Genomic DNA, 27,692 nt, shown 5'->3' on the forward strand with positions numbered 1-27,692 from the left:
TAGAAATAAATGCACTCTGTAACCACTAATACTGTTTGGTTTTGCAGGTTGTCTTCTGAATTTTGGGTCTGAAGGTACCCTCTTGCTTTCTCAGCAAATCATGGACATCGTTGGCTTTCTGAAGTCTCAATTCATTTGCCACCTTCTGATCTGCTACATATTTATAGTGTCAGGACTGATCATTAACTTCATTCAACTCCTTACACTTATACTTTGGCCAATCAACAAGCAACTGTTCAGGAGGATCAACTGCAGGCTGGCTTACTGCATTTCAAGCCGTAAGATTTAATTTTGTTTTTTAAATTATTTTCATATTTTGTCTTGAGGAAATTGCTAGAAAAGTTCTGAAACAGATTTCAAAGTAACCTATATAAAGGTCATTACTGCTTCCTATTGCATTTGTGTGAAGAGATGTCTGCTTTATTGAAATGTCCTGTTCTACTGACATGTTTTGCACTTTTATATTGGGATACTTGCTTGACTCAGGATGTTGAAGAAAGAATGCCTCTCATTTGGCTATACATCATGTTCCATTAAGCCAAATGAGAAATATTGACCACATAATAGCTGAACTTGCTGAGATGCATTATCTGTAGGCTTACAGTGTTAACAAGTCACTTCCAATAATGCTTTCAATCTTTTTATCATGCATGACTTTGTTTATGATCTTGGTTTAAGTTTTCATGTGCAAAAATACTGTTCAGGACTGGGAAACAACAGTAAAAAAAGGAAAAAATCTTTGATTCCATGTGCTTCTTTCTTAAGCCAGTTGTAAAGTGTTGTTTCTTTGAAGAGGCATTTCAGACTTAAGCTGCATCTGTATGTTTTCAGTATATGCATATAGTTATAATGTAGAATACAGCAGGTAGCCTGTAAGCATTGAAAGAAGTGGGGGTTGCAATTATTTTTATTTTCTGGGGGAGATGGGAGCATAAGCTCAAGATATTACTCATAGAAAGACCACATATTTGTAACTGCTCGGAGATGTAACAATTCACTGACACTTGACTAAACAGGTAGTTCCAGTGGAGTGAATGAGACCTATATCCATTCATTTCTTCTTTGTTAGTAGGAGGTTGGTAGAATCTCCACCTGTCAACAGTGGACTATCAGAGCATATGTAGTTTTCTTGGTATTATCAGTCTGCTTATATATTTGTTTTTAAAGAGCTATGACTGTAGTTTCAGCACTGATTTATTGTAGTGCAACTTCTGACTTCGGCGTAATTGCTGTCAACTTACAGCAGAGAGCATTCTCCACAGAAGCTGTTAAAAAAATACAGTAATGCGCCTGTGTTCAGTAGCTGAGAGCGTGCTGTTGCGTGTCCACCTTCCAGAGAGATTTCCCTGGACCTTTCTGAAACTCAAAAGTACTTTCTAAAAATGAAACTGTTGCAAAGTGCATGCCTTTTGAGGATCTCAAGATTATTCAGCTGTGATGTCACTGTCAATGCCAAGTGAGTTATGGATGAAATCATACTGGGGAAAACAGCCCTCCAACGCAGTGTTTAAGAATTGTGCTGCAGAAATGCAGCAAAATGGTTTCCTTCAGGTCACCTGTTCTGCTACTAGGAACCTGAAAAGGGAAGGCATTGTTAGTATTCATAATGAACCGCTTGAGGGAGAAATCTGCCACATGCCTCAAGTTGGAGGCCACTAGGGATTATCTGTGTCTCATCAGTGACTCTGATGTGCAACTATTCAAAGCATTTTTTTAAAACATACTTTTGACTTAAATTTCAAAGCTGCATCAGCATGGATAGGCCCAAATAAATTGGGGGTGCTGTTGTATTATTTCTGTAATAAAGAGAGGATGCTCCTGCTTAAAAAATTCATTTTTGCTGTCCGTGTGTACGTTCCTGGAGTAGTGAGTTCACAAGTACTATTCATTTGTATGTACGAACAGTGGCATGAATATGGCCAGTTTTTTACCTTTTTCCTTGTAGCATAGTGTATGTTTGAAGCCATGGAATGTAGAAGATACTGTACAGCTGTATACAGGTATATATAGGTATATTATTATTGTTTTTCATGCAATGCCTTCTGCCCCATTCTTCCTTTTGGCTACTTAGTGCAGAGACATCAGCTACTCTAGAGTCTCCAGAGTGAATCCTTTAGTTCCCCTCGATCTAGTCTCTTCTATACTGGGGGCTGGCCACTGTGTAAGAGCAAGTAATACTGCATGCTTGTTCTTCGTTGGGCAGATGGCTTTGTACTCAGGGTTGCTGATCTAGTCTTCAGTGCTGACGCTGCTGGAAAAGGTTGTAAGATTTTTGCCCAATCATGCTCAGAACAAACTGTCTCTAGGTTAAAGACAGTTATTTTAGCTTTACAACAGAGCAAGCTAGTACTTGATATGAGTCAGCCTTACCTGAGTGATATTTGAAAAGCAGAAAATGATAGTTAATTAAAAAAAGTATTTGGAAGAACTGAAGAATGCAGTAGACCAATTAAAACAAATGTGTTTTTGTAGTAGTGTATATGTAAGATAATGCCTTTTGGGGGCCATTTGTGTGCTGACTAATAAATAACTTAAGTTGGGTCTGTATGGGTCTGATGAAAGTTATGGGAACAGCCTACACTTTGAGATAATGAAGCTTACCCTTGGAGGATGTAAAGACGCATGTGCTTTGCAATGGTGACAACCATATGTTGCTTTGAGTGGCTTGTACAGCCTTAGTCACCGAGTCAACAAAAGAGTGAAATAGAGCGGGCATGGTTTAACTTAAGAATGGAATGAAAGCAGCAGCTGCCTTTAGATCTTGCAAGTTCAGTCAGTTTCCATTTGATGTCAAAAGTAGAGATAAATGATTCCATAAAATCAGGGGAGAGCATTTCATCTTTGACACTATGCTCTTTGGGAAAGTTTTTTTGTATTTCAAGTAGTGGTGGAGTTTTCTTCTACCCTTTTTCTTCCTATCTCCTTTCTAATATAAAAAGGTAGAATATTGTCACTTCATGTGCAATGTCTGCTGTCATACTGCATATGGGAAGCTAAACTGCTATTGTGATTAATGACTTGTCCTCACTTCAGTGGTCCAGCTTGAGTTGGGGGTGCTTATCTGATCACATGAATCAAGCCAGACTAGCTCAAGTAAAAGTATTCATAGAATCATAGAATCATTTAGGTTGGAAAGGACCTTTAAGATCATTGAGTCCAACCACTAACCTAGCACCGCCAAGTCCACCACTAAACCATGTCCCTAAGCACCATATCTGCAAGTCTTTTAAATACCTCCAGGGATGGTGACTCCACCACTTCCCTGGGCAGCCCGTTCCAATGCTTGAGAACCCTTTTGGTGAAGAAATTTTTCCTAATGTCCAATCTAAACCTCCCCTGATGCAACTTCAGGCCCTTTCCTCTCGTCCTGTCACTTCTTACATGGGTGAAGAGACTGACCCCCACCTTGCTACAGCCTCCTTTCAGGTAGTTGTAGAGAGCGATAAGGTCTCCCCTCAGCCTCCTTTTCTCCAGGCTAAACAACCCCAGTTACCTCAGCCGCTCCTCATAAGACTTGTGCTCTAGACCGCTCACCAGCTTCATACCATAAAATGGCTGTATGGAGTAACTGTGTTTTGGTAGTTGAGGACGTGTAGCTGTGTGAGCTGCTACATCTCTACTGTGAGTATGACAACAGCACTATAGCTTCTCACCGTAACTACTGACAACCCAGCAGGCTAAAGCTATAGACTTCAAACTTCTCTTTGTCAATGCAAGTTTGAGAAGAGGTGGAAACCTGCTTTCCAGTTTGAATTTACAGTGGAAAGGATTAACTAGAGCAACAACTTGCTTTTAATGGAACAGAGCAGATGTAATGGCACACAACAAGTTACCTTCAATAATTGGTGTTGAGAAGTTGTTTTTCTTCAAACCAGTTGTGAATCTGGATTGGTCAGGTAGGGTGAGTTTAGCTTCTCTACTGACCTGCTTCATTATAGATTACCATTGGGGAGAACTTTCTAATGACAGTGTTGCAAACGAAAAAATAATTGGCTTTGATAAGCTGCCAGTTTTTCTGCCATGGCTTTTTATGAAATTTGAATTGGGCAAATGTTCTTTAATTGCAGATTGCAAGCCTTGTTCAGCTCGAGTCTCCTGCTCCCCACAGCGTGTGTTAGCCAGATTGCAGTTTGGGTTGCTTTTATATCTCCAAGATAGTTTTCATGTTTTACTATGAATAAACTCTTCCCGTTTGATCCCATTATCCCATTTCACAAATATCTGCAAGGTAATGGTTAGTTCTAGTCCTCCTTCATCTGTATGTCTCAGCCTTTAGTGCAGAGTGTTAGTTGCGGAGAGTGAACATTCAGCTTGAACAGACTTTTGTCTGTGTTGGTCTTGAAATGAGCTAAAAGACTAGTAAGGGTTACACACCCTCTGTTGTGTTTTGAGTTTAAAGAAACAAAACAAAAGAAAAAAACTCAAACCAAAACAAAAACCCAAAGCCTTTGGGCTTCTAACTTTCAGAAGGTATTTTCTGGCTCCAAGTGTATGTTCACTGACTGGTTCAACTGCCTGTTAATCCCCCTTTTGTAAAATGACAACCCTGATAGTGCACCTCTAATAAGGAAATTGAACACTGCAAGCCCCTACAAGGTGGCAACAATAAAAATTTTAAAAATAAATGTGCTTGTAAGAAGGCATTAGAACAAAGGCTGGGCAAGCAATCAATCTTATTTTTTATTTTTAAATAATTTAAGGACATCTTGTCCTCAGTCTCTTTTTCCAAAGAACTGAGAGCCAAGATGTATGCCAAGGAAGAAAGCACTTAGTGTGGAATACATCACAGTTCTCATGGATGCTGTTTGCACCTGAATTGGAAGAAGTGGGAATACATCTTCCTCTTGCCCTTTATCTGAGGACAGCAAACCACCACAAACAGTACACACAGCTTTTTTGCACTAGCTCATAAAGTTGGCCAAACACATACAGGGTGTCTTGGGTATTAGTGCCGTGTGTGCAGATGGCTGCGTAGCTTGCTGGGGCAGTGGGAAAGTGGTTTGTACTTCCTGAACCACTTTGTGCTTGGTAGGCTGGTGCAGTGCTACCCCGGGGTGAGGAGAGCGTGCTGGGCTCCTGTGGGCTGTTTGGGACATAACTCTGCCATGTGCCAAGACTGTGAGAATGGGACACAACACATACAGGACAAATGGCTTCTTTAGTGGTGCTGGGTGTATTTACTCGGGAAGGTATTTTGCCGGTGAGTGGAGCAGTGGTTGATAACTTGTCCTCTTGCTGCCGTTGTGTTGGGGGCAAATTAGCTTCTCCTTGTGCTGAAACCCACCTTGCGCTGCCAGGGTGAGTGGCAAACTGGCGTCCTGCTGACTCTCTGCACAAGGTGAACTTTGCATAAACAAAAGGTCTGCCAACAATGGCACAGTCATGGGGACAGGTGCATAAGGGCTTTAAAAGCAATCGACTTAGCTTCTAATCTGCCTTCATAAATAAATTATAGTAGTACTAATACCTATTCTTGTGCTATGAAAGGGCTGTTATTACACCTCTGGGTAAAGTTACACTATGTAGGCTGCAGTTTGTAAATCCCTCTGAGGGAAAGGCCATTCTCTGAATGGAAAGAGGCACCCTGATGCCTGCTCATTGACTGCAGCAAAACCAAGATGGAAACTGATTCTTTTTATGACTAAGCTTTCTCGAAACAAAACCAGAGGAAATAATTGAGAACTGTTTCAAGTTCATCATCTTGGCTGGCTCTTATGAGACAGTAAAACTAATTCCTTCCATGTACAGCTATAGGCTTTGCAATGTGAGAACTGGGCATCCAAATAGGGCTCTGGGGCAGTATTGGGGCCATGTTAATCCTCAAGTTTGTTTTGTTTCCCTGGATGTAACCCACTGCCCCCTTGGAGTTCAGAGGAGCCCTTGGCCATTTTGGTGGTTGTTCATACTAAGGTGGTGCTGGGGCAGAGAGAAGAACTCTCTCCTCTGCTGCAGTTGAGTAGGTGGGAAGGGGTGGGAAGCAAGAGAGCCCTGGAGAGACAGGGCTTTCTTCTTCCTCCACTTCCCTCTATTGCCATCTCACACTGCAGAGGAAGCAGTCTGCTGTTGTTCAAAGTATGCCACAGTGTCCTTAATATAATCCTGTAGTGTTTTATTTATAAAGCAAATTGAGTTATTCTTGTCAACGTAGATGTAGCAAAGAGCTTTCATAGGGCACTTAGGACTGCTTTCTTAGCCTGTTTGTGAAGTTGTTTTGAGTAATGTGTGCAAAATGACTTTTTCTCAAGTGCTACTTCTCCATATAAGCCTTTGTTATCTTGGTTCCACACACCACGCTCATACGAAGCCACTGGCGAAGGCTGAAAAGTTTGCAACAAATACTGACGGAAAACTGGAGGCCAGATTTGATAGTCATGCAAAGAGAAAATGTTGATTTGAACCTTTGGAGAGCTAGACCATCACCTTAGCCTTCTTGTTTTCCCTCAAGCCATGCCATGGGGATGACTGTAGAAATAGAGTGTACTAAGGAAATCCCCATGTTAGTTTTAATGTAGATAAACTATGTTACTGAGGGCAGGATAGTTATGGTAGTGCAGAGATCTGAGTAAGTGGGTGCCCAAGTACCTACCTGGGTGGTGAGGTGTTTGTTGCAGCCTGCATCAAGCTCCATGCTGCTGTGGCAATTTTATTCTCAGCACTCAGGCTACCTTGGGTATCTCTAGACAAACCATTGCCATACCTCTTTTCTGTAATGTAGTCTTAGGTTTCTTCCTGTGTTCCCTGCAAATCTGAAGTAGGGGTTTACATGTCAGACTGGGGGGGTATCCTGCTTGTAAGTTCCAATCATCAGTGTTGATCATTGAGCTGCGTACAATAAGGTAGATGATTAGCTTTCTCTAAAATCCACTTTTGTTTGATTGATGAATGTCCTTGAATCTTTGGATTCTTTTGCTCTCAAAAATTAAATTCATAAGGGTGTATCATGTGTGACAGATTTTGTTAAATATAAAATATGCTTGCAGCAGAGAAGAGTGTATATATATGTCATTGTATGGTAGTGTTTAATTTTCTAACTTACTTTGTCTTCCCTTCCATATAAGTAATGTAGTAACATACTTAGCACTGCATCGTAAAAAAGATCTAGTGAAAAATGAGCAAAGTGACAGGAGTGATCTCACCTCTTGTTGTTAGCAAGGACAGTAGAATGTGAGAAAGTAGTCTCTGATTTACTGAAGCCATCAAAGCAGGGGCAGCAGGAGCTATTCCTCTAATTTAAAAATAATACATGACAAGTTATGAACTCTGTAGCAGTATATTGTTAGCTTCTACAGCTAGATTGCCTTTTAGTGTTTAAAAGTAAATAATTCCATCAATGTGGGGCAAAACTAAGCTCCAATTTTAAACAGTCTGCGTATCTAAATTTTATGACTTCAAGGTTTTGTTTTGTTTGCCCAAAACATACCAGTAGTCAGCAGTTTTGCAAAGAGCTCTCTAGATTGTACCTCTCCTGACAACATGTCTGTTGGTAAACAAAATGTATCACTATTTGTTCACAAAATAATGCTGAGAGATCAGTAGATTAAATGTTTCAAGCTATGAAGTACAGTGCAGCCTGTATTGGTGTGTTTTCCACAGTGCTCTTGCCTGCTTCATTCTGGGGTCTGAGTCTTATTCTAGGGGCGGTGGGGTGGAAAGTAGACTGAGATGTATGCCATAATACTGAAATATGAACCGCTTGACTCTTCAAGTGATAGGCTGTATAATGACATTTATAAAGTCAGTCAGGATCCATTTTAGGGGTAGCGGGGAGATCACACCATTTTTGTTTGTGGATGGCATTTTGAAATGTTTTTTTGTTGCTGAGGATTCTCTTGTCATATGATGGCATGTGCCTCAGTATCCTACTGTTGAGTTGTCTGAATTATTGTCCCACAAGCTTGTGTGTGCATGGCCACATATGAGCATACACAGTTTCCTTCTGGTAGATCGTATTTGCGCTTATGGTTGATTTCCCTTTTGAAGCCTTCCAAAGGGTAGAGGTAGATCTCTATCACGCTGAAAAGAGTTTTGCACTCAAAAACTATTAGTTTGCTTTGCTTTGACAATGTAGATATTTTGTTAGAGTAGAAATATCTGATCTAAAGTATCATCTACTCTAATTTGTTAACCCCTTCCTCCAGCCTGCTTCCTAATAATACCCTTTTATACCTGTTATGTACTTGTGGCAGTGCTGCTGGTTATCTGTACAGTTCCCCACTGAGACCAAACCTTGAACTTCTCTAATTTGGAAAGACTGAAGGAGCCAGTCACTGCAGCAGGTTCTCCATTATTTTGCTAGTAGAGTAAGAGAATGTGTTTGTTCTCTGCATCCATCACAGCTTGAACTCACTTTTTTCCAGATTGTGTTAGCGGAATTATATTCATCTCTATGAGTAAGTCCTCTGCAGTGCCTAGCAAATGCTTCCGTATTTTCCCTACTGCCGTTAACTTTCTGTATCAACTAATAACATTTCAGTCCCTCTCATTTTATGCCACTTGCAGGCATCGTTATCCAGTTTTCGTGGTGGTTCAGGTATTGACAGTGAGCTTTAGTGGATCAGCAAAACTGTATGCTGATTGCAGGCATGCTGTGCGAGTGTAGTGCTGTTCTGTTCATGAAGGTGTGATTGAATGACATCTGTGCATGACCTTTAGCAGAATTCCTAATTCAACCTAAAACGGATATGGTCTGTTATTACCAGCTCTTAGTTTAGGAGAAAGGGACTGCTTTCTGGGAAAATGGATGTGAAAAAACCTTTTGGTAGATGCTTTCTATCCAAGACTGATGAAGAGCTAGAGAGGCACTTAGTCTGATCTTTAATGAAAAGAGCATCTTCACTGTCACTGATATTATTTTGCTGTTGCTGGAGCCTTTGTAGAGGTTGCTTGTCTTCATTTTCCTTTTTTTTTTTTGCCTCAGATTCCTGATCTGAAGAAGGGTGATGGTGATAGCCTGCAGACTGGAGAGAGGGATGGCAGGGAAGCAATAGAAGGTGAACCACATTCTGTTTGGTGTCTGGCATCTCACATCACAAAATTTCTAGCACCTCTTGTTAAGGATTAGATCTGGCCAGCAAGCTTCCTAGATTCCTGAACTGGGGTAAATCTGGAGTATTTGTATGAAAATACTTACATCTGACATGACATAACTGAGGAACCTAATATCTAATGTTCCAAGTCATAGCACAGAATATGAAGACATTAATGTTTGTATGAGTTTGGTGCTACAGTTGTTTATTCATTAAGGGTGAATATCACAATCAGAGGATCAAATTCTTCTTAAGAGACATTGCATATTTGTAGAAACCCCATTTTAGCTATAGGGCTGATTTTAATTGCTGAAATGGTACTAAATCTGAAGTATAGCCTCTTGATCCTATGTAAACTTCCTGCAAAGATGCAGAGAGTAGCTCATTGATCACCATCACCAGTTACAAGCAAATACAAACTAGCAGTAATCCAACCCTGTCTGGGGAAGAACACTACCTTCATAGGCAGAACTACTGGGGTAATTTTGAATTCTCCTGTGTTTGGTCTCTTGTGTTTGCACCAAGTGAGGTGCAGTGTGTCTTGTCTCATTTGCTATTGGTTGGCTACATCTTCTGCCTCCCTGCTCCCTTTTGAGCAATGTGCACCACTAAAAGTATATACCTAGGTGATTCTCCCTCTCCCAAAAGCATGTAAGTCACATAGTAGCAAGTTGTTGTGGATTAGGTTTTCCAGCTCCTACTGCAGCAAGGATTTCAGCAGCTGGTTCAGTGAAAGTATTTGGTGTCTGACTAACTTTTTGCAGGAGGATTTCCAAACTGGTAGGAAGCAATATTTCCTTTCAGCAGGTACTTGAGATTTTTCAGTGTTGAAAAGGAAAGAGCTTCCCAGTGTACATGCTTGGTACTCCTCTAAGACCAGGTGGTTATTTCCTGTGACTTGTTTGCAACCTGCAGGTTAAGGCTTCTTACTTGAGGATTATGTTGTTTTCTCACTTTGGAGACTGTTGCAAGGTAGCAGGGTCTTGTTCGGCAATCTAAATGTATGTTGCTGAATTTCCTTTACATCCATCTTGGCGTAGTCTATGCTTAAACATGTTTCTTCCAACACCATGTTCAGAAGTAGCAATCCTTTAACTCTGGATAAGAAACCAAATGGAAATGTATGCAAAACAATTCTTTCATTTGCCTGGTTTTGGAGAGGCAGTTACCGTTTTGCCAGACTCATTTTGGTCCTTGCCGAAATAATATTCGAAACAACGTAAGAAACCACAAAGAGATTACAGTGCAATTGTTTGTGGGTAGATTGTTTTGCTCTTCTGTTAGCCCACTTTTATTAGTATTTTTTATCTGTGTGCTTTTTCTGTACTCAAGCAAATTGCATTGCAGTGTCAATAACTAACATTTCCTTTCTCTCATGGTGTTAAAGAAGCGGGAAGTACACTTCAGTCTGATTATCAGTTCACTTAGCTGTGTTTCTAAATTGAATCTCCAGTATACTGTATCTCTGAGCGTGGGGTTTTCTTTGAAAGTCAAAAAACAAGTGAGCTTTCTAATACAGGAGGGGTTTTCCATTGTACATAAATTTCTTACTGCTCATTGGTACTTATGTGGCTCTGCTAAAACAAAAAAATCCAGGAATCAATATGTACTGCTAATGAAAGATTTTGATGAATGAATGTATCTGCTGCCTGTGTTAGGTAAGGAAATACAGAGAGTGATTGTACGGACTTAATTTCTTGCTGTCACTTCTAAAGAAGCTTGCCCTTGGTTTTTGGGAAAGCGTGGGAGTTCTGCAGCTGTGAGACTTTTGACAGGGGCTCTCATTAATATAGCTTTGCTGCTATAAAGGAGCTCCTTTCCTGCACCACCTTTGAATGCTGTGGAGAGTCTTATTGGATTTTTTTTATTTTTTTCTTGAAGCAAACAAACTCAATACTATTCTCTGACATTTTCCAGGCTTTTCCCCTAGGTCATATGTTTCTCATCTAGAGATGTGCAATGTGCTAGTACCCTGCAGTTTGCTGAGGACTCTATATTGGCAAGGTAGCTGTGGAGAACTAAAAGAATCTGTTACTTCCTTCAAACTCAGACCATTTCTCTGTAGGGCCTATGTGATAGACTTTTGTAATGCTATTCTTTGTACAAAGGCAAAAGATAGGGAGGGGGATGTTAATGTTGCAGTGTTCAGAAAAGTGCTTTCATTGGCTGAATTGGGTTCTATTTTCAGATATTGAATGCAAACTGATCTCAGCTGAATTTTTCAGAGTTGTCCTACCCAACAAAATATATCAATTAAAGTTTTATTATTTGAACATGTATTGCCTTTTGTGCTCATAAAGGAGGAAGATACACAGGCAAAATAGCTAATATACGTCTTCAGTTTCCAGATGTTCTTCGTCTATCTAGAGTTTAAAATTGAGACCACAGTACATTTTCCTTTTAGTATGACACTATATTTTCAGTATTTTTTTAAATGCTAAGAGTTCAGAAAATTCCTGGTTGGATTGAAGCTTGCTACCGAGTTTGTCTTCCTTTTGTCTTCATAGGCTCTGACTCAGTGCTAGAAATCTGCATTAATTCATGCCTAAAATTCAGGGTTTCCTGAAAGGTGATTTAAATTTCCGTAGCTGTATGGCAATAGCTTGTAGCTTCCTGTAGGTGCATGCAGCCCTCAGGTGAGAATTAGAGAGGCTGGAATGGCAGATCCATGAGTCTTTGAGATATGGACTTTATTCTGATAATAAGTGATGGATTTCTTCATGTGGAAAGCAAATGATGGTTGATAAATAGACTATTGTGCAAGTGCAGGTGACCAGAAGGGCAAGCAATGTCCCAGGAGCATCCCAAACTGTGTGGGTTACACTATTGGACTTAGTGACTTAAAGTTAATGGGAAAGACAGGACCTGATATGTGCTGCTACTCGATGTATGTGCCATGTAAGTAAGTCCTTGAAAAGTTCTTTTTCTATGTTGGAAAGATGGGAATTGGACTTCTATTAAGAGCAGTGGTATGCTAGGTTCTTCCTGTGTTATGTAGGATATTGTAGTGTGGTAGTAATCTTCAGGACTGTTTTTCAAAGGTGTTCCTGTGAACAATATGAGAAGGTTGAAAATACTGTTGAGTACTTTGTCCCAAATGGGGTGGGAATGATAATGCTGTCTCTGACCTTCATACAAAGAGTAGGAGTCAGGATGCTGGAGTCTGTCCTTTATTTCCAGTTTGTGTCATTGAACTGTTGCTGTAGAAAAGTCCTGTAATGATGATCACATTTTTACGCAGGGAAGACCAAAAAAGGCATAGGAAGGTTGTCTGTTCGCATATATGAGCAGTGCCTGTTGCAGGTGGGTACTTTTGCAGGATGTCTTTCTTGAGATAAGAAAAATAACTGTTAGTAGAAGAAACCCATGGGACCAACTTGTCTGTCTGGAGGGGCACTTTTACTGAATTCTGGTGTTACAATTAGAGGGTCATTCCTGCTGCTTCCTTCGGTGCCTCAATAGGTCTTCAACAAGGGGTCGTGTGCTGGCCTTCAGGGACAGTCCAGCTGGAGAGAGGAGCAGGAGGAGATGCCTGCTTAATTGTTATCTGCACTGATTGGTCCCGTTGCCACGAGGAACTGCTGGTTTGTTGAAACGTAGGAGTATTGCTAAATTCCTTGGGGAAGAAGGATAAGAGGAGCCTTCAAATGTGAGACAAATATCTCTGACACATGGCTGTTAAATAATTAATTTCCCTAAAGAGTTTGAAAAGAGCATTTCAAAACACTGACTACTGCAGATCTGTATGTGTGTTAGACCCGTTGTACTTGCGAGGCTGGCTTTGTTCCCCATGCTGGGTAACTCTGAGAGAAGAAGCTGTTTTGTACGCAGATTGTGTAGGGATAAAAGTCAGAAAAAAGCTGTGAAATGAAATGTTTGAAGTGTGCAGCTGTTTTTTCTGAAGGGAAGGTTGCTTTTGACTTTCAGCATGGAGATAGTTTAAAAGCAACAGTGGCTGAAGCAATGAACAAAACTTGTTTCCCTATTCCTCCACCCCTCTAGCTCAGGACTGCACTAGAGAAGGCAGCATCAATTGAAACCTCTTGTTTCAAGAATACATATGCTGACCTAAAATTTCTTTTTCACCTGAAGAAAAATTGTGGTTTACATTTTGTGGGCGTTATGTTAGAAGGAGAGAATCTATTTGGTCAAACTTGAATGGGAATGGAAGCTGGGGGGAAGCTGGGAAGTGAGGTGCTGTGCCCAGTACACATGCAGTAACTGGAAGGGTCCTGTGCAAGGCTCGTGCCCAGATCAGAGCTGCTGGCTCAAATACTAGATGCAAGCCTTAATGTACAGGTTTGAATCACAAGTTCTCAGTTCCTATCTTAGGCCCTATGAGGATCTGAAATACTCTAACTTTCAGGATACGCTGAAGGCTTGTGCATTTAAGATCTTGCATTAAATCTGATTCTGATCTTGGTTCCCAAAGCAGTTACAGCTTGGCTGTGTTACAGGAACACAAGCTTGGTCATATTAAACTGTCTGTACTTTATCTCATTTGGTATGTTTCATCTGAGAAAACGTTGATGACACTCCATCAAAAAGGGTGAAACACTTTTTATCAATAAAGTGTTAGTTGTCTTCGTTCTGTAAGAAAATGAAATGGATCGTGTTCATGGAGCTGAGGCACAGCAAGCACCAGAACTATTCTTGTGTAATGTCAGCCTTCAAAATTAAAGCCATAATGTTTCAATAAAGCAATATATTTTTCTCTTATTACTAGCCAGTTCATGCATGTGTACAGGCAGGTTTTAATTCTATGACTAAGCAAGCATTGAGGTTAAATTGCCAAGAAGATCAAACCACAGATAAAGCTTTAGCTTTGTAATGGGTATGATGAGTCTAATCCTTATTTTGTGTAACTCAGCATGGTATAATAGCGACTACACTGCAGTTGAGGATTATTTTTATGCCAGTTGAGGATCTGGTCAACTTAAGTAAATGTCAGTGTATACTGGGGGGAGGGGGCGGGGAAAGGTGGGAAAAAAAATCTGTGCGCCATCAGTCTTCAGGACCTAGTTTAATTATGACTAATGCAAAAGTCACGTTTCAGCTTAAAGTTGCATTCAATTCTTATAGTTTACAGAACCAGCTGCGGTGAGTAGGATGGGCTTTTTTTGTTTGGTTGGTTTGGTTTTTAACTACATAATATATCAATACTCTCTCCTAATCTGTGATTTTTATCTTGAAGTTATGTTGACAAATTACTTAAGTGTTGGGAGGAGGTGGTGGTTGTTACTTTAAACTGGTAGTTGGTACTTTAATATTCCAAATGACACACTTAGGAAGTGTTCCTTTTAGCATACTGTTCTTTGCCAGTCACAGGCTACCTCTGCGTAGAGCATGCCTTTGAGCAATTATCAGTGAGCTCGGCTTTCAGCAGCCTATGTGTGCCCTGTGCTTTATAAAAGAACACTGCCTTGCACACTTGCCTGGGGACTGTTTCTGTACGCTGCATGCCCTGCCTTTCTCTCTACATCTAAAAGGTGAGCAATGGCAGTAGGCTCTGTGGCCAGCCTAGGGCTCCCTCTGTGCCCCCCACCTAGGGATGTTAGATGAAACCCTGCTTCCTGTCCACATTCCTCACTGAGTTGTGTGGGCTTTTTTTAATAAATGGCCAGCTCTGGTTTGAAAATCAAAGTGTATTTTAAAACAGAGTTTTGAATCTTGTTTTAGATTTTTTCCTTTGCTGTTCAGCTCTTTCTTTCTTAGCTAAGAGCAGAGAGAGACTTCCTCTTCAGGTTTGGGGCTGGGCCCTTGATCTGGACCCTCTGTAGAAGAAGCTCTAGTCCCTCCCGTGCATCTTTCTCTGCAAGAGGATGTAGCACTTGCACAAAGTTTAGAAATCAAAGTCTTAGTTGCTCAACTTCAAGATCTGCTTGCTTGGTCCACTGCTGTACTGTGTCAAGGAGTGATCTGATGTGCTGCAATGTCTGGATTTGGAGGACTCTGGGTTGAGTTCTTCCTTGTGCAAGCCTCCATGCAAGCTTCATCCCACAGAGCCAGGCTGTTGGAGGAGCCTTTGCATGCCATCTGGCTGGAGTGTTGTCCTCTGCTCCTGTGCTGTTTTTTCACAAGCTTCTCAGTTACACCCTTGGCAGTCAGAAAAAAATTGAAAGGAATGATGCTCACAGCAACCTAGGTCATGAATGATTTCTGTCCTTCAGCTGAACTTGCTGACATTGCTTCTTCCACTGCTATCAGGTTAAATGGCAATTCCAGGTGGAAAAAGATCTGAACTGGTAAAAACTACAGAGTTTTCAAATAACAGGCCCATAATGAGAGAGGACTGGAGTACCTCTAGGCTCTTCCTGTCCCTTCTCCTTTGTTCTGTTGTGGTGCAAGCTGTTGCAAAGACATTGAAGCAGCAGTGTTGATAACACAGGAGGTTATTTTCTAAGCCTTCTAATAAGGTCGGTAAATTCAAATGGTAAATAGTGTTTATTTGCACTGGCTTTCCGCTTTCCAGCTTTTCAGGCAAGACTTTTAGAGACGATCCAAATGGCCTGCACAGAACCTCAAAGACCTCAGGCACAGTGCCAGCTGGCAACCTAACAACTCTGCAGTCTGCCCTTGATGGCTCTGATATAGCAGCTAGAATGGGTGCTATTACTCTGCTTCTCTTAATCTCAAGTGGCTGAAGTCCTGTGAGAAGTCCAGATGTCCATCAAGAAGGGTTGATCTTAAAAAGCTGTAAGTCTTCCTAATACAAAGAAGAAATGTCAGCCTGCATGAGTTAAAGCAGAGTATTTCAATCAGTTGTAAATCAGTAATGTGTACAGCCTAGAGGATGGGGAGAGGATAACTTTGTCTCCATCACCTTACAAGCTGATAAACGCTGCATCCAAGTCAGTGAGTCACATGGGTCCTCTGTATCTTTAATTTCGAGAAAATTGGGGCAATAAAGGTGGTAAAGATAATTCAGAAAGGAATTCTCTAGCTAAGTTCAAGGAAATCACTGACTCTTGGAATAGCCTGCCTTCTTTGTTCTGGGATTTCTGTACAGTTTTGATCAGTTTGTCATGGGAGAAAATTCTGATACCTGATATGCTTTGTGTAATATTGTATCCCCTGCTTAAATCTTGAAGTTTTTCCTGTTTTTTCTGTGATTCTGTTGTGCTAGAAATACTTGTGATGAAGTTGAAAGAAATATCAATAGTGCGTATGCATCTGATCTCGTGATATGTCTCTACTCCCGACACATGCACACCTTGTTTGCATGATGGGTCTTTATTTTGCTACTGCTGTGACAAGTCAGATCGTGCCTTTTAAAAGAAGCAACAGCTGTTCCTCCTGTACCTACTTGAAATGGTATGTCTGGCTGCTACTCTTTATAATTTGCAAAGCATTGCATAGGAAAATGTCTTGGGTTACCAGAGAAGCACAGCCTGCCTTTTGTAATTGGCAGAGGCTGTCTTTTTGGAAACTGAAGAGAAGAGAGTAAATTCGGAGCCTGTTCATTATGCAAGGTTGCCATATATCATGTAAGCTAAACCTGTGTTTCCTAGGAAAATTACTCAAATAATTCTAAGAGTACAATACTGTTGCAGCAGACATGCAAAAGCAAGAAGCTAGTTACCTCTGTGCACAGTATTTCTGCAGCGTTACATTGAGCCACTGGGACTACAGAGCAGGAAGCCAGTAATGTTTTTTTTTGTGGGCACCTTTTTAGTTTGAGCAGTGAGAGGTTAGGCAAATTAGTGATATCTTCGCATCCTCACCTGCTGGAGCACACGAGCTGCAGGCTGTCTGAGCAGGTCGCGATGTTCCTCCTGTGGATTCATTTTCTAACTTTCTTGCTGCACTTAAGTGTTGAGGAAGTATTAATGCAAGCACAGTCAAACAGTGTGATTTGAGAGGCACTGGTGTCCTTACCTGTGGTGTGATATTGTTGTATAATTTGGGTGTATGTCTTTCTTAACAGAATGTACTATTTCTGATGTGAATTATATTCTTTAGTAAGAAAAAGTGGGGATTTTTGTATTTTTATATATTTGGATAACTTCAAGGGGTTACACACTACACCCATTACAAAAATCACAGCTTTATGTGTACTTGATAGGTATATTTGATCTGTAGTACTTTATTTTTAATTCATGAAAGCCATTTGTTTGATTTGTAGTTTCTGACCTTATTGTCCCTTTAAAGAACACTTTGTGAAAGTCACTGTTAGGGATTAAGAAGCTAAAATAAGCACCGGGACATAGTTCTTGTCTCTCAAGACCTCACGTGATGAGATGCTGTAAGGTTACAGGCAGAGACAGGGGATTCATGGAATGCAAGTGAAAAATGAGTAATGGTTTTGTTCTGAACAGTGTTCTCAAAGTGATAGAGGTTCCGTGGCTATTCACCATTAACTCTGATGATGTAATACAGGTACTCGGTCAGCTTTTTGTTTCCAGTCCTGAAATTCAGATAGAATACATTGTGCATAAGAAGACTAAGCAGAAGTTATCTGCCTTGACTTAAGTCTAAAAATAAATTGTTTGTAGCATATTATTTCTGGTAATATGTGGGTATTTCTTTATGAGTGTGCTGGTTATCTGAAATCAAAAGCCAAACGCAAATATTACTGGCAAATACAGAAACCTTAGATGCCATTACCCATAGTTTTCTTGTTCTTTTTCTGTGTTTACGCACCTATGAAATGTAACCCTTAGTAACTAGAGGCTTTATTTAAAAGCACTGCAGATTTTCTTAGGATTGAAATTACTTTTTGCTCAGTTTCCTAATCAAATTCACTTTTCTTCCAATTTGTGCTGGAGATTGCTTTCTATGGCAACTGGTAGTCTTTTTTATCATCAGTCATTTTTATCTGAGATAAATGCACATCCTTTCTCGTTGGTAACCGAAAATACAGGATAAAAATGTTGAAGGCATGGATTTAGAGCAACAAAAATAACAGGATTTTCTCTCTTGATGTACCATTTTGTTCTGAAATGCTTTCTTTCCCAAGTCCAAATTTTTGTTTGATTTGAAACTAAAGAGGATAAACTTGCTATATGTAGAAATTAAGACTGTTGTAAGAATACATGCTAGAAGGAGAGAAATTATGTGAAAATAGGTTTCCTTCCTAAATATGTGGATTAAACATGAAAGATTCACTTCAGAGCCTAATCTCTAGATGATCTAATTAGTACATATAAGCAATGCATATGGCAAAAAAACCCAGTCACATGAGTGTGTGGGCTCTTGTTCTAAGTGGAAGTATGAGTCCTAAGTATGGACAATGTTGATCACCCTATAATTAGGGAAACGCTAATGATTCATTATGCCAAAGAGGTCAATTGTGATTGAATAAATAAAAGTTAAGACTATGATATCTATTAACTTGGTTCACGTTTGCTTTTGTGCATACTTGAATTTTCAGATCTTAGCCCCCTGGAAGGTGATTTTCAGCTGAGAACTCCTTTGGGAAAGGTTTTTGGCTGGTTCTACCCTGCTTAAACAGAAGCCTTTGCATACTGCTGCAAGATACTGGCTTCCTCCTTGTCCAGTGAATGCTCGTTGCAGCGTGTGGTAGCATAGCTCTGCAGTGTGTTTCTTGAGCAGTGATGGAAGAGAGGAGACATGGGTCTATAAGGCAGTCTGTTTGGAAAAATCTCACTTTTTTTCTAATGACAGGAAATAGGACTAGAAAGGAGTTCCTGTATCATCGAAATAAATTCATACTGTTTCCAGCAGCAGTATAATGTACTCTTTTTAAGATGAATCTCGTTCAATTTATAAAGCTGTTAGGTATTTTTAATCTGCCAAAGCAATTAGAAGCAGCTTCAGAACATCAGATACCTGTATTTTCAATCACTTCAGACACGATTGCTCTTGTGCTAGTGGCATTTAGCTTAAATGTTTCTTTTTCTGCGCTGTTAACCTCCCGCATCCTTAAGCCGTATTTGTGGGGAGCAACCCAATCCTCTTTCAGCATTTGTTTGATAGCTTGAGTGGGCCAAGCTTTTCTGTTTTCCAGTCATCCTGACAGCCCTGGTCTGCATCTGCTTTGCTTCAGCTTTTCTTTCCTGAGTGTGGATGTCTGGTACTGATGTGCTGGCCCAGAGATTATCTCAGTAGTGCAATGCGCTATTCCCTTTCGCTCCAGGAGCAAACATCCTAATGCCATCTTTTTCTTTTGTAGAGCTGCATAATACGAACAGGGCAGAAAATTTCAGTGGCAAGTTAATGTTCCCAGATATCTCTCTCCTCTGTCATTTCCAAATTATGAGGCTGTATTTTATTAGTTCTGCAAGGCATCAGACAATGATCTGTCCTATTAAAATTAATTCCATTTCTGTTACCTTACCTCTCAAGGTCATTTGATTCTTAAAGTGTGTTCTGACTTTGTATCATCCACAAAATTTATTAATTTGTGTTGAATGCTTTAGTCCTTAGAAACACTTCAGGGAGATCCTTCTTTATCCAGATTGACCAAAAGACATCAAAAACAGATGCACTTTTTAGTTTAGTTCTCCTTTACAGCTGTTTACTAATCTTCAGTTTCTTTTTGGTTTAATAGCAATTTCTTTTATTGTACCATATAAATGGCTTAGCATAGCCTGAGTGTGTTAGATTTGAAGTCTCTCTTTTGTCTATAAAATCAGAGTTATCAGATAATGGCATATAGACCTGCCTCTGAAAAATTATAGAGTGTTTGTTTTCCTAAATTCCAAGTCTTGCAGACCTCTCTTCTGAATAACTCTTCTTTTTTGTTTTTGTTTTGTTTATGTTCCCATGTAGTGCTGAGGCCCAGTTACTGTGTCTGTAGTTACTCTGATCATTTATCTACTCACCAGTCTAAGTATTAGTAGTATTGTTTCTACTCTATTTTTAAAAACATGGTGCCATGCTCAATCTGAACCTATGTTTTTGATGAGAATTCATTTCACCTCTGATTCAGTATTCTGGGAGGTCATCTGGGTCTCATTCATTAGATTGAGTTTTGCATTACCTTTATTTTCGTACGGCTTCCTTGTCAACAGTCTTCCTTGTTGCTTTCTCATTCATGAGAAAAAGCGCTTGTTTTGTTGTTGGGATACTTGCTTATCTAAAGAAATTTCTTTCATCCTGGCTAGGAGTGAATCAATGACTCTCTTAGTCATTAGCTGTAGTCATTAGTTTGCTTACCATTCAAAGACAGAATTTAATCATAAAGAGTAAATTCTTTATAGTTGTACGGGGTCTAGCTGGTACGGATATTTTTTTTTTCTTAGTAGCCTGTATGGTGCTGTGTTTTGGATTTGTAACTAAACCAGTGCTGATAACACAGCAGTGTTTTGGCTATTGCTGAACAGTGCTTGCATGGTGTCAAGGCTTTAGCTTTTTCCCACTCTGCCCCCACAGAAAGAAGGTTGGGGGTGTGCAAGAAGTTGGGAGGGCATGCAACCAGGACAGCTGACCCGAACTGACCAAGGGCATATTCCATGCCATATAACATCATGCTCAGCAATAAAAACCGAGGGGAGGGCTGTTTTTTGGAAGGCAGCCATTACTTCGAGACAGGCTGGGCATCCGTCTGCTTGTGGGATGGGATTGCTTTTGCGTTGCTTGTTTTGGTGAGTCATCCCCATCCCCCTGTTTCTTCTTCCTCTTTCCTGTGCTTATTAAACTGTCTTTCTGTCAACCCATGAGTTTTCTTGCTTCTGCTCTTCATATTCTCTGCCCTGTCCTACTGGGGATGGGGTGAGTGAGCGGTGGCTGTGTGGCACTTAGCTGCTGATCAAGGTTAACCCACAGCAGTCCTTTGTCACACCCAGTTTGGGGCAACACAGCTGAGGAAGTGTTTGAGAAAGGGAAGAGAATAATCAAGATTTTTCTGAAAGCTGATTTTGCCATAAACCAAAGCAGGGCCAAAGGACCTTCATGAGAGATCCAGTTTTGGGGAATAATACATCGAGATGGGCATCATAACATCCCAATCCTCTGGGGGTATAGAGGATCTGAGGCTCAACAGCATGCTGAATGAAAAAGATATTAGCAATGTACGAGGGGAGGTGAGCTGCTTCAGAAATAGTTGGTACAGAAGCACAGCTCCTCCTAGCTCCTTGGCTTAGCTGCTGACTGGTGTTAACCCATAACATGTTTTTCTCAAATAATATGAAAAAAAAGTATGGGGCTCATCAACAGACTTCTGGGTCTATCCCAGTGGAACAGATTATCCATCTATTCCCCTCCTCTCCCATTCACTTAAATCTAAACTGACCTGACTTACTCATACTGTCTTTTCACAAAAAGAAATATCATGGCCTTGGTTATTGAGGAACAAGAAGCAAAAATCTACTTGGTTTAAAACGTAGGTTGCAGTCCTGACTTGCACTTCTACTCTGTCTCTCCTAGCCTTTTCTGTACTAGCAGGTGGTTCTTTTTTTGCCTGTACCATGCAAAAGTTTACAAATGTGTCAGGTATTTCTTTCTGATCTCTGAAATCCTGGTCAAAACTGGTAAAATTCTTTAACTGCCTGTGTCCATCTAGTGGCTCCTGTGTTTAACAATATTCGTAATTTTTAATGGTGTTACCTAGTGAGTTTTTTACTTGTGTTTACATCTTCAATTATTTGCTTTTCTTTCCTCTGTTTGTACATGCTGTAAGTCCTGTAAATAGCTGATGTTTCTTCTGGAAGTTTATTAAGTGATGCCAGATTCTCAACTTTTATTCAGAGCAAGTTGTTCTTGGCCCTTCTGGTATCAGGAAAGGGCTTGAAAAGAAACTGTAGAGATTCAGACGCCTGGTGGCAAGTACTTGTCCATGCATTTGGTGTTTTATAAAACTTTGGGACCAGATTTGTAACCACTGCATAATTATTTCATTTGATTTTTTGAGTCTATCAATCTAAGATGGCACTTGCTTATGCTTAATATAGGTCACCCTGCTCTCATTTAAGCTTCTGTTTGGGGATTTAGGCAGTAATATGCCACCCTAACCATCAAAATGAGAACTAAAGTAACCTCATATGTGCTGTTCATCCACGCTGTCATGGCTGCAACAACTTCATCAGCGGGACACAAAAGTTAGTCCTTGCACACTCCCCTGGGTAAGGCATGATGCAGGATCACACTTGATGAAGGCATGCCAGGAGAGGGGTGTGTGTGATGGATCAGGTGGTGTTTTGCTTTGTCCCAGGGTGGGCCTGTGTGCCAGAGTATGAAAGTTGTTTGGTTGTCTCTTTAGAAAGCCGTTGCTGTGCAAGCCCAAGCTAAACTAACTGATAAGGGCTATCAAATGCTGTATTATGGATCACTGCAGAACACTTAACACCTTCTTTTAAGTTGTTTCTCACCTCCTGCTGATAACTAATTCTCATGAAGAACTGAACCTTGAGGTCTTTGTAATAAACTTAATGGTCATGATGTAGTGAAAAGGTTTACTCAAAGCAGCTAAGTAGGGACAGTATTTCTTAAATTAAAGATCTGCAGGCTTAAAAATAATAAAACCTCCAAGTAGGAGAAGGATACATGAAGAAAAAATTATTTTCAGTGTGTGTGCATGGTAGGAAAAAGCCAATGGTGTTCTGGGCAACGAGAAACCACATCCGGAAGAGATGCAACAGCCTGGTTTCATGCCCATACAAAGCAAGTGTTGGTGTCATGGGAACTTGCCAAGCAGCGTGTTTTCTTTCACCTTTTGTTGGTACTAACTCCTTTGATCAGCACATGCTATACTGACCTCAGTCATTTGTGGCAAAAGCAGTGCATTGTCTTTGTTAGAATATAAGATTGGTGAAGAGAAGTACATTAAAAGAATTTCCTGCAAGCAAATGCTGAAATAAATGGGTCTCAGAGCCTGAATATAAGAAAGGACTGGGCTGTGTTTATCTTTTTCCTTGCAAGTGCATCCAGTAACTTACTGTGATGGGTGGGGAATTAAGAGTCATCATTTCTGCCTTCCTCTCTGTTGGTGATTTCTGTCCCTAAAAGCACAGCTGTGTAATTCATTGAAGCGTTATTCAAGGGAGTTGCTTACAGGATCTGCTGTGGGGACTGGGGCAAAAATCTTCAAAAGCAGACCTGCAGTCAACAGAGAAAGGTTTAGTTTGTTTGGTTTTGTTTTTAAATTCGTGTGCACGACTTTCCCCCCATCAGCCCTCCCACCTTTTGCTGCAAAACAGATTTAAAGGAGGGGAAAAGAAGTCCAAAGATAGCAGTGATTGTATCACCAGCTAGGGTGAATGGGGGGGAGTAGGTAATGGGCGGTGGCACTGAGGCAAGAGAGGTTGGATCTTGGTTTTCTCTTCTGTTTAAACCAGTTGACTTACACATTTTCCTGCAGGTTGAAGACCAGGACCTCTGTCTTGGTATGGACCAGATCACTCCATTGCACCTCATTGGTGCTTACATTCACACCTGCATGTGTTGCTCATGCAGAGTAAAGAAGGGGAGGGTATCTGCTTGAAGCTGGAGAGCTGATGGCTTGTCTGGCTGGGCTCTGTGAATGACCTCCCCCTCGTCTTGGGGAAAGGGGGAAGGCATTGCTTGACTTCCTAGCTGCAGGTTTTTTTCCCAAGAACTAGCTTTTTGTTCCCTTCACAGGAAATAGGTATATGCTTTTTTATAATAATAAGTTATTTTAAAAATTTTTCTTGTAGATTTATAATAAAGTTCTAGCTCTGAGCTCCAATTATTTCATGTACCTAATCAGTGCAAGCTTACAGCAGAACTCCTGCCTTCAAGTTTTCCTCATAATTACTTGTAGCTCCTGCAGAGAAGAAGGGAGTAAAGACCAGAAATAAATGGCTGGTCAGGTTAGATGGCATAGTGAAGCACTAGAATAGGCTGTGTAAGGAGGCTGTGGAGTCATCAATACTTGCAAGTGTTTTGAAAACCTCCTAGGCAGCATTGCAGTTAATATAGTAGGTATTATTCAGGGGTTTAACCCTGTCTGTGGTACACAGAGGGCTTTTGAGTAGTCCAGAGAAGATAATAGACTTGCTTTTCTTAGTTACCCGTAGACTTAATTAATTCTATGGAAAATGTTTAGGAGGTGCACCTAGTACATGTAGTCTGAAAATCTGGAAAGGTAGTAAATTATTGTAAGTCATTCTTCCACAGACAGGCATGGACTGGACTATGCTGTCTGTCGGTCTGTCTTTAGCCTTATTTTTACTTTTTTTTTTTTTTTCAAAAATGCTTTCCCCAGTCTTCTATGCAATGTACTCATTCATCACGCAGCCGTTCACACTGTCTGATCTTTGAAATGGTGGTCACAGCTTGCCCACTTGTCTTGCTTTTTATTTGTATTGGAGAGTTTACTATGCTTTTACCATATATTCCCATAGAATTTTCTAAGCTCTCTTTCTTGGTGTTGCCTTGATATGTAGGTTAAAGAAAATGAAGAATGTCATGGAGGAAAACAGCTCTGTTGTTACTCTTCAAAACAGGTTACATAGTTACTTGAGATCTTCAAATTATTGTACTTATTGAGTCAATACATAACTATGCTTTTAGTTGCATTTTAAAATAGGCATTTTATGGTTAATCTTGTAAGCAAGTGTTTCTATGGCTTATCAAGAGTAGTTAGCTAAAGGAATTACTAACAACTTTTACAGAAGAACAGTCTTAGCTGTTTTAATGACTCATTCTTGCAAAACTTTGAGGTGGAAAATAACAAGTCTCAGTAAACTCTGTGTGTGTTTCCCTTCCCTTAAGTGTTTGTCATATAACTAGTTATAGTTCAGGTCAGCCTTGGAGATGTTTTATTTTTAGTTATTTGTTCTATAAGTGCAGGCATTGAGGGAGTTGATTTGTGCAGTGAAGGGCTAGGAAGCAGTCTGCTCTCGCACAAGGTAGGGGCTGTTCTGTGTAGCAGGGTGAGGGTTTTTTTTTTTATTCCAGAAAGATAGAAAACTTCAAAATTCTAAGCAGAGAGAGTATCCATATTAGGCATTTGAAGGCATGTTTTCTCCCTACCATCAGCCTCTCCTGAACCTAGTTGTAACATACTGCAAGGACTCTGCCATCAAAGCAGGGATGAGAGATTTTAAGTTCTTTTGGTTTTTCCCCTTCCTTTGCATTAATTGTGTGGAAGTGTCACTGGAGGAGTTGCTCACAAGGTAGGAACCCCATGACTTGAGTGAATGTGAATTTACCAGCTCAGTTCTGATGTTCAAACTCCAAAATCTCATGAAAAGGGGTGGGGAGAAGCCTTGGAAATCTTGGATCAGCCCTGGTTGGGAGCAAGAGAATCTTTTTGCCCCATATAAATTGATTTTTAGTTATACAGTCTGATCAGTGTACAAAGAGAAAGAAAGTTACACTGATCGTCTACACTGTGAAGGAGGAAGGGAGAGTGTATATGAGTGACCTTGTGCTGCTGAGCCACCGCAGCAAGTTTCTGGGTAATAAATTTCTGTGCAGGCTGTGGATTTAAGCTGGTGTAAGAGTAGTGCAAACTAACACTGCTAGTCATTGCTTGAGAACCACATGGAGAAAGGAGGCTGGGAAGACAGGGAAAGAAAGAGTAGGGAAGATGAGAGGAAGAAACATGTTAAGAACTTAAAGGCTGGCAGATGGTATTTATTGTATTTAATACAGAGGCGTTCAGTGCCTGCTTTGTGTTTCTGCAGCAACTGCCTGAGCACATCAGCGACAAATGGGCATGCGAGGTGAAGAATAGGGACCTATTTCTGCAGTATTTATTTAAACAAAAATCCTGCTTATGTGAAGCCTGAAGAATCAAACCACATATAGAAATAGTTTTGTCTATGCTTTTTTTGAATGTATTTGAGACTGAAAATATGTAACTGAAGAGCTCTATGCATGTGGCACACCTATATAGTGAGATTCGTGATGTATTACTAGCTTTGTTCAAATTCCTTAGGAAATCTTTGGCTTTTGCTGGGAAATCAGTTTCCAACCAGTGAAATCATTGTTCAGTTAATATACGTCAGTTTAGGTCTCCCTCTGCATCTCTGACTATTGTTTCGATGCATCGTAGCATGCATTGAGTAATATGTGCTCCTGCCATGGTAGTAGTTACCTGCCCTGATTAGAAATAAGTAGGCGGACTGATAAGTCAGTCATTTATCTGTACCATAAACATGGTTTTATCATATTAAGGTAATGTTATTTGAATAGAGATTGTCTATTAGCCTGGCTGTAACGCTGTTAGATAAAATTTATTCATGTCACTAATGCCTGTTCTCCAGTGTACAGCACAATGTCATCCAAAAGCTTCAGGCAATTAATTTCACTAATGATGACTGAAAATGTAGATGACTTGTTCTTAGTTTTTTCTGTTTTCGGTCACTAGTTGAGGCCAGTAGGGGACCTAAATTGAAAAGATTTCAGAAGTGTTTCAAAGACTGGCCTGATTTTGATCTTCCTTGAGGTGAGTGAGGATTTGTGGTGCTTTCGGGCTTTCCTGAAGCCAGGAGAGCACCTCAGATGTCTCATCCTTTCAGCAGAGACATTCATATGGCACAGATATGCTCTGAGAAGGAGATGCGTTTCACTTAGCGAAGAATAACCCCTCATACTAGACCTTTGCTTTGGTGCAGAAGTTTTGTGATAGCTTTGACAGGAAGCAAACATGTCCCTTAGCTCCTCTTCTTTTCCGTTGTCGTGGTTTAACCCCAGCCAGCAACTAAGCACCACGCAGCCGCTCACTCACTCCCCCCCCACCCAGTGGGATGGGGGAGAAAATTGGGAAAAAGAAGCAAAACCCACGGGTTGAGATAAGAACAGTTTAATAGAACAGAAAAGAAGAAACGGATAATGATAATGATAACACTAATAAAATGACAACAGCAATAATGAAAGGATTGGAATGTACAAATGATGCGCAGTGCAATTGCTCACCACCCGCCGACCGGCACCCAGCTAGTCCCCGAGCGGCGATTCCCCGCCCCCACTTCCCAGTTCCTATACTGGATGGGACGTCATATGGTATGGAATACCCTGTTGGTCAGTTTGGGTCAGGTGCCTTGGCTGTGTCCTGTGCCAACTTCTTGTGCCCCTCCAGCTTTCTCACTGGCTGGGCATGAGAAGCTGAAAAATCCTTGACATTAGTCTAAACACTACTTAGCAGCAACTGAAAACATCAGTGTGTTATCAACATTCTTCACATACTGAACTCAAAACATAGCACCATACCAGCTACTAGGAAGACAGTTAACTCTATCCCAGCTGAAACTAGGACACCGTCTTGACAGACAGCTCTCATTTAGTCCCATGGTCCCCCCAGCTCAGTACATGGGTTGCTTGAGGAGAGCCACTGCTTTTAGATTTCCTTTTTCCATCTCCATGGAGATAGAGCTCTCCAAGCTTGTTGGCTTTACTGACTCACCTCAACTTCCCATGCCCCAGACCAAAGTGATTTTGAGGTATTTAACAGTGATTTCTGTGTTTCCCTACCCCACCCCTCCTCCGCTCCCCATTTGCTTCATCAATTCATCAATGAAGGGATGTGCAGATAGTTATACTATTAATAACTATTCTTGGCTCTGCACACTTTGCCAGCCACCCACCTTGTCTTTGATCTGGGGATGGATGTTCTTCATCCAATCGGAGCTATTGGCTTTGCTCTGGATGATTGACACACGCCTGTCAAATGTAGAATGCATCACCTGTAGCAGGGCAAGTTAACAGAATGATGCATAAGGTGTACATGTAACAGACCTGATTCCAGGTGTCTTGTCCAAGCTGCTTTCTAGTCTATAGCTGTACAGTTTTTAGAGG

At 40.6% G+C, this 27,692-nt stretch overlaps 1 protein-coding gene across 3 annotated transcripts in view; it reads left to right on the plus strand.

Moving 5' to 3' along the window:
* AGPAT4 (1-acylglycerol-3-phosphate O-acyltransferase 4) overlaps positions 1-27,692 on the plus strand; it is an 84,140-nt gene that overhangs the window by 16,638 nt on the left and 39,810 nt on the right. For 2 of the 3 annotated variants that reach the window (XM_030021435.2, XM_041125073.1), the window contains exon 2: positions 48-278. In XM_030021435.2, coding sequence (XP_029877295.1) covers positions 101-278 — 178 coding nt within the window. In that variant the 5' untranslated portion in view covers positions 48-100. Of the gene's footprint in view, positions 1-47; positions 279-8,917; positions 8,991-27,692 lie in introns of those variants that run through there. The other variant, XM_030021436.2, reaches the window with a different exon arrangement.

The sequence above is a fragment of the Aquila chrysaetos genome, chromosome 8 (assembly GCF_900496995.4).
Source record: "Aquila chrysaetos chrysaetos chromosome 8, bAquChr1.4, whole genome shotgun sequence".
NCBI classification, from domain to species: Eukaryota; Metazoa; Chordata; class Aves; order Accipitriformes; family Accipitridae; genus Aquila; species Aquila chrysaetos.